Genomic DNA, 6951 nt, shown 5'->3' with positions numbered 1-6951 from the left:
TCGTCAGCCGCTTTGTCCAACACGCCCGCTGGAACGCTTCTGTGTGGTCAGGCCTAACGTGTGTAATATCGTCATGTCAATTTATCCCCAGTGCAAAAAAGGATTTCCAGTAATTAATGCAAAAGTTGCACAATCATTTATTCACGTTGACATTTTCCAAATTTAAATGCACACCGTATGAAAAAACAATTACTCGTTTCAAATGACCAACCAACCATGTAGCCAACCCTGAAACAGTGACAACAACTTTGGCGAGCAGTGAAAACTAAAGTTGCACGGCTGGATTCTGCAGCCACAGTGTGCTTGCTATATACAATAAGACAAATAGAGTAACATCAGCCATTAATAAGTGACATTACTGTGCAAGTAGTGGTAGAAAACATCCTTCAATATTGGAGCGAGTTCATTATGTCTTGCACAGGTTTCCCTCTGGAGCAGTACATCGCTCCGCTATGCTCCTCTGAGGATGGGGGGATGGGACAGGAGGAGAGGGCAGAGTGCTCGAGAGCAGACGCGATCCCAAAGGAAGCAGGTCTGCCCAAACGTCTGGTGAAGGAACATGTGGAACAGACTTGAGAGCCAAAGTGTGAACTCATCCCAACTTGTCTGAAGTCTTGACAGGCTTCCTTCTGGTTTTACCCTCTGAAGTTCCAAAAGTGTCAGACGTTGCTGCTGAGAAAGGTCCTCAGACAAGTAATGTTTCAAAAACTAAACCTCCATCATCCCCAGCGACCCTCTCCCTCATCTCCTCTTCTTGCTCTGTCGGAGCATCTTCTTCCTCTTCAGGATCATCTCGTAAAGTTTCTCCAAGCCCTGAAGGCCCCGACCGTCCAGCGCTGAGCAGCCCTGCGTGTGGTGCAGCGTGGACGAGCTCAGCTCGTGGAGAGCCAGAACCTTCTCCACCTGAAACGCAGGAGACAATTTAATACCAAGTGTTGCCACTCCAGAAAAAAAACTAACTATATGTCAGAAAAACATCAGAAACTCAAACAGACCTAAATTAAGCTCTCGCTCACCCAAAGCCCTGTTACCGTTGAATCTGTACAAGTTCTATTTAGTTAAAGAGTATTTAAGTGTATTATACCATTATCATGTGTTCAAATGTAATCTTGTAATCGGGGATTATCGGGGATTAAGAATACATTTGCCAAACCACCACACGAGTTTGTTGAAGTACATGCGAGTTATTGCTTTATTTTCGGTATCGACTACTCAACTTCTGCTATTGTGACAGCCGGAGGAGAGGGAGCGGGCCGGGGGAGAGGGAGCGGGCCGGGGGAGAGGGAGCGGGAGAGAGGGAGCGGGGGAGAGGGAGCGGAGGAGAGGGAGCGGGCCGGAGGAGAGGGAGCGGGGGAGAGGGAGCGGAGGAGAGGGAGCGGGCCGGAGGAGCGGGAGCGGGAGAGAGGGAGCGGGGGAGAGGGAGCGGAGGAGAGGGAGCGGGCCGGAGGAGAGGGAGCGGGGGAGAGGGAGCAGGCCGGAGGAGAGGGAGCGGGAGAGAGGGAGCGGGGGAGAGGGAGCGGAGGAGAGGGAGCGGGGGAGAGGGAGCGGGGGAGAGGGAGCGGGCCGGAGGAGCGGGAGCGGGAGAGAGGGAGCGGGGGAGAGGGAGCGGAGGAGAGGGAGCGGGCCGGGGGAGAGGGAGCGGGCCGGGGGAGAGGGAGCGGGCCGGGGCGGAGGGAGCGGGCCGGGGCAGAGGGAGCGGGCCGGGGGAGAGGGAGCGGGAGAGAGGGAGCGGGAGAGAGGGAGCGGAGGAGAGGGAGCGGGGGAGAGGGAGCGGGGGAGAGGGAGCGGGGGAGAGGGAGCGGGGGAGAGGGAGCGGGCCGGAGGAGAGGGAGCGGGGGAGAGGGAGCGGGCCGGAGGAGAGGGAGCGGGGGAGAGGGAGCGGGCCGGAGGAGAGGGAGCGGGGGAGAGGGAGCAGAGGAGAGGGAGCGGGCCGGAGGAGCGGGAGCGGGCCGGAGGAGAGGGAGCGGGCCGGGGGAGAGGGAGCGGGAGAGATGGAGCGGGGGAGAGGGAGCGGGCCGGAGGAGAGGGAGCGGGCCGGGGGAGAGGGAGCGGGCCGGGGGAGAGGGAGCGGGCCGGGGGAGAGGGAGCGGGCCGGGGGAGAGGGAGCGGGCCGGGAGAGAGGGAGCGGGCCGGGGGAGAGGGAGCGGGGGAGAGGGAGCGGGCCGGAGGAGAGGGAGCGGGCCGGAGGAGAGGGAGCGGGCCGGAGGAGAGGGAGCGGGCCGGAGGAGAGGGAGCGGGAGAGAGGGAGCGGGGGAGAGGGAGCGGAGGAGAGGGAGCGGAGGAGAGGGAGCGGAGGAGAGGGAGCGGGCCGGAGGAGAGGGAGCGGGCCGGGGGAGAGGGAGCGGGAGAGAGGGAGCGGGGGAGAGGGAGCGGAGGAGAGGGAGCGGGCCGGAGGAGAGGGAGCGGGGGAGATGGAGCGGGGGAGATGGAGCGGGGGAGAGGGAGCGGGCCGGAGGAGAGGGAGCGGGCCGGAGGAGAGGGAGCGGGCCGGAGGAGAGGGAGCGGGCCGGGGGAGAGGGAGCGGGCCGGGGGAGAGGGAGCGGGCCGGGGGAGAGGGAGTGGGCCGGGAGAGAGGGAGCGGGGGAGAGGGAGCGGGCCGGAGGAGAGGGAGCGGGCCGGGGGAGAGGGAGCGGGCCGGGGGAGAGGGAGCGGGGGAGAGGGAGCGGAGGAGAGGGAGCGGAGGAGAGGGAGCGGAGGAGAGGGAGCGGGCCGGGGGAGAGGGAGCGGGGCCGGAGGAGAGGGAGCGGGCCGGGGGAGAGGGAGCGGGCCGGGGGAGAGGGAGCGGGCCGGGGGAGAGGGAGCGGGCCGGGGGAGAGGGAGCGGGCCGGGGGAGAGGGAGCGGGCCGGGGGAGAGGGAGCGGGAGAGAGGGAGCGGGGGAGAGGGAGCGGGGGAGAGGGAGCGGGGGAGAGGGAGCGGAGGAGAGGGAGCGGGGGAGAGGGAGCGGGGGAGAGGGAGCGGGCCGGAGGAGCGGGAGCGGGCCGGGGGAGAGGGAGCGGGCCGGGGGAGAGGGAGCGGGCCGGGGGAGAGGGAGCGGGCCGGGGGAGAGGGAGCGGGCCGGGAGAGAGGGAGCGGGGGAGAGGGAGCGGGGGAGAGGGAGCGGGGGAGAGGGAGCGGGCCGGAGGAGAGGGAGCGGGCCGGGGGAGAGGGAGCGGGCCGGGGGAGAGGGAGCGGGCCGGGGGAGAGGGAGCGGGCCGGGGGAGAGGGAGCGGGCCGGGGGAGAGGGAGCGGGCCGGGGGAGAGGGAGCGGGCCGGGGGAGAGGGAGCGGGCCGGGAGAGAGGGAGCGGGGGAGAGGGAGCGGGGGAGAGGGAGCGGGCCGGAGGAGAGGGAGCGGGCCGGAGGAGAGGGAGCGGGCCGGAGGAGAGGGAGCGGGCCGGAGGAGAGGGAGCGGGAGAGAGGGAGCGGGGGAGAGGGAGCGGAGGAGAGGGAGCGGAGGAGAGGGAGCGGGCCGGAGGAGAGGGAGCGGGCCGGGGGAGAGGGAGCGGGCCGGGGGAGAGGGAGCGGGCCGGGGGAGAGGGAGCGGGAGAGAGGGAGCGGAGGAGAGGGAGCGGGGGAGAGGGAGCGGAGGAGAGGGAGCGGGCCGGAGGAGCGGGAGCGGGCCGGGGGAGAGGGAGCGGGAGCGGGCCGGAGGAGAGGGAGCGGAGGAGAGGGAGAGGGCCGGAGGAGAGGGAGCGGAGGAGAGGGAGCGGAGGAGAGGGAGCGGAGGAGAGGGAGCGGAGGAGAGGGAGCGGGGGAGAGGGAGAGGGAGCGGAGGAGAGGGAGCGGAGGAGAGGGAGTGGGCCGGAGGAGAGGGAGCGGGGGAGAGGGAGCGGGGGAGAGGGAGCGGGGGAGAGGGAGCGGGCCAGGATATCAAACCAGTACCAGTAATGCTACAAGTTATAGATCGATCAGTGAAATCCTACCACTTGTGTATCGGGCTGGGAATCAGTACTAGTGCCAATATGATACGCAGGTTTCAGTTGAGATACGAAAGAAATTCTTTGTGTACAAAATATCAACAAATAGTGAATCATCTTTTACCACAGGGCTCAAAAGTAACAATCGTCGAACTGCCCGGGGAAAGCTAAATGCCACGTCAGGCTAACAAATCGATCCAACAACTGACTTGCCCATAAAGAAAACAAAAGTATTTCACACGGTTTTTCTGTGTGGCTGACATATGGAAACAGGAGTTCAGTTGGATGATGGTTAAGGGAGTGGGTGAAATTCCAGATTTATTTACTGAAGGATTAAAGGTGACAACTAACTGTGGTCTTTTTATACAACTACTACATACTACCTGCTAATAAATAAAACTATTTGTGTCGAGACAAGTTCAGATGGACCTTGGGCAAGTAGATTGCTGACCCACTTGCCAAAAACATTAACGTTGAACTTTGTACCAGAACATATAGCGGCATCTTGAAATGTCTGGTTTTGTCCAGTTAACAAACCATAAACTCTTACGAACAATATATAACAAGCAGTAAACCTTTGGATTGAAGACGCTAGAACCGGAGAACATTTTACATATGAAACTTATAGTTAGTCAATTAACTCAATATTTTTTTCATTCACCATTGAAGTAATTCATTGAAAAATCAGCTCTACACAACAATACCACGGCATTAATGTAGCAATAACTACCTCTGAAGCAGACACAGCGCCATCCAGGTCCTGTTTGTTTGCCAGAACCAGTACGGGAACCCCCTGGTTCTCAGCCGACCGGGTGATCTGGTGAAGCTCTGCCTTGGCCTCCTCCATGCGCTCTGCCTCTGCTGCGTCCACCACGAACACCAGCCCGTCCGTCCGCCTGGTGTACGACCTCCAGAGGGGCCTGAGTTTCTCTTGACCGCCCACGTCCCACACCTGGAACGTGGTGGTGTTGGTTCTGGAGTTCCCGACGGGTACTTTAATCCGCTCCATGTTGAAGCCTTTGGTGGGGATCGTCTCGACAAACTCCCGCAGCTTGAGTCTGTAGAGGAGGGAGGTTTTCCCTGCCGAGTCCAAACCGATCACCACGACGTGTAAAGACTGGAAGCTGGGGAGGAACGGGGTGCTGGGGGCAATTTCTGTTAACTGGTTCCCCATGTTAGGGTCCTGACAAGACGGAAGGTCTTCCTTTGAACTCTCACCGTTTGCCTGTTTTCCTGTGTCCTTGTCTCACTTGCTCCCCGACACTCTGTACAAGGAGTCGGTGGTTTGATTCACACTCTGGCCTCACTTCAAAGGCTGATGCAGGACAATAGGGACAGACTGTCGACTCCAGTCCCTGAGGACACGAGAGGGGAAACAATGAGAGGAAGACACGAGTCACAACTAACTGTAATGAGGACAAAACACAGCATCTACTCATGGACTGTTAGAGCTCGGCCTGGTGTTCCATGTGAATTATAAATCGGTTGTTTGCTCTGTTGGATGAGAAGATGCCTGTTAAACAACAAGCACTTTTCCAACTCGTTGTCAGCATCACAAGTTTTAAACGGTGGAAACCCAGATGTGTGGAGGTGATCGAGCAGCCTCATAGACAGCCTCATGTAATAAACACATCCCAGGCACACAGCCCTTCTTTTATATCTGTACCAGGTTTTTTTGGTAGATATTATGCATGTAAATGTATAAACTGTAAACTTGTTATAAACTTAATTTAAAAAAGAAAAGATGAGTCAGCTATTTTAACAAGGGCACTGGGCTGTCAATAATGAGATCAGTTAGTGGAGCTCCAGTCCGCTGTCACACATGAGGCCGAAAGACAACATCTCAGCGACATTTCTTTAACTGAGTGAAAGTATGCACATAGGGCGAATTAGGGCTGCAAGTTCGCCTGGTTAATACATGCAGTGGGACAGTCGTTTCTGTCCAATGAGATGCTTCATGTTGTATAAACACAGCAGGTTACACATTACATGTAACCAGCAGCAGCGGAGGAATCCTACAACGCCTGTTCTGTCATCTCACGCTAAAGCTCGAGAGTTGAGTTAAATAACACAAGTTTACCCAAACAGGCCGAAAAGCACCGGCTCAAAAACCAGCAAAAAAAGAAAACAGATTGGAGGGAACGTGTTAAAAAATGTTTGATCAATTTTAGAACAAAACAACTTGTAACGATTTAGCTACAAAGTTAAAATCACTGAAAAACTATAACGTTGGTCTTTCTCTCTAGTTTCTCTCTAGAGTGCTCCGCGGCGGAAGGACTCGTGCAATCACAGCAGCACTACGACACACGTCAACCCAAGCAGCTTTCTGTGATTCCCGGGTAACGTTGTGAGAGAGCTCACCTGTCGGCACTTCGGATCACTTCAAAGTGGTCAACGTTGTTGCACTACAGCCAATCTGCGACCGGTATCACGTGTTAACGACCAAAGTAATCTCAAGTGTTCGGTCAGAGCTGCTCCATGTGGCTGCAGCGTTGGTCCGATGACGGCGACTGCAGAGAAGCAGCGCCGTAGAAAAGCACGAGCACGAGCACCCCGCCCCCGCTGCTGACGCACCGGCAGGGGGCGGGCCAGAGACCTGTGGGAACACAGACAGCCCGTAATAAAGAGGCTGTGGTAGGCCTACTTTCACCGCGGGCGTTGCATCCATTCCAATAAAATATGTAGTATAGTATTTGATTTGTGTGATTCAGAATTGTTTCGCCAAATCATTTAAATATGCTTCATTTGGAAGTGCAATTATTGTAGCGGTTGTTGAATTGGGTTGCTGTTTGTAGAGCAGTGTAAAGTAAGACCACTGTGTCTCTGAACTATCTCACCAAACACACATTTATTCTGTTATCTTCTTTTTATACAGCTCATGAAATATGTATTCACTTCCTGGGGCCTCTCACTTTGAAAACCTCATCATTAAATATTGTTCCGTCACCTCACAAGGTATGTTATGAAAGGAGCTATAATGGCTTACTGAAATACAGGTAGTCCTGCTTCAGGATGAGCCATCGATGACGTAATGGGGCAGCTGTATTGATTTGCAA

General features: G+C 57.7%; 1 protein-coding gene across 1 annotated transcript; it reads right to left on the bottom strand.

Annotated features, from left to right (window-relative positions):
• Window positions 1–258: 258 nt before the first annotated feature.
• Window positions 259–6396, bottom strand: LOC306787246 (ADP-ribosylation factor-like protein 4D). Its single transcript, XM_079282340.1, has 3 exons — window positions 6257–6396; window positions 4626–5250; window positions 259–903 (listed from the first exon to the last, which is right to left on the bottom strand). The coding sequence occupies exons 2-3, from the start codon at window positions 5067–5069 to the stop codon at window positions 742–744; spliced, it is 606 nt and encodes a 201-aa protein (XP_079138466.1). The 5' UTR covers window positions 5070–5250; window positions 6257–6396; the 3' UTR covers window positions 259–741.
• Between the last annotated feature and the right edge of the window lie 555 nt (window positions 6397–6951).

This window comes from Melanostigma gelatinosum, assembly GCF_949748355.1.
Source record: "Melanostigma gelatinosum genome assembly, chromosome: 13".
Lineage (NCBI taxonomy): Eukaryota > Metazoa > Chordata > Actinopteri > Perciformes > Zoarcidae > Melanostigma > Melanostigma gelatinosum.
Note: the sequence above shows the minus strand (reverse complement) of the source record. Positions and strands in the feature narration are given on the sequence as shown.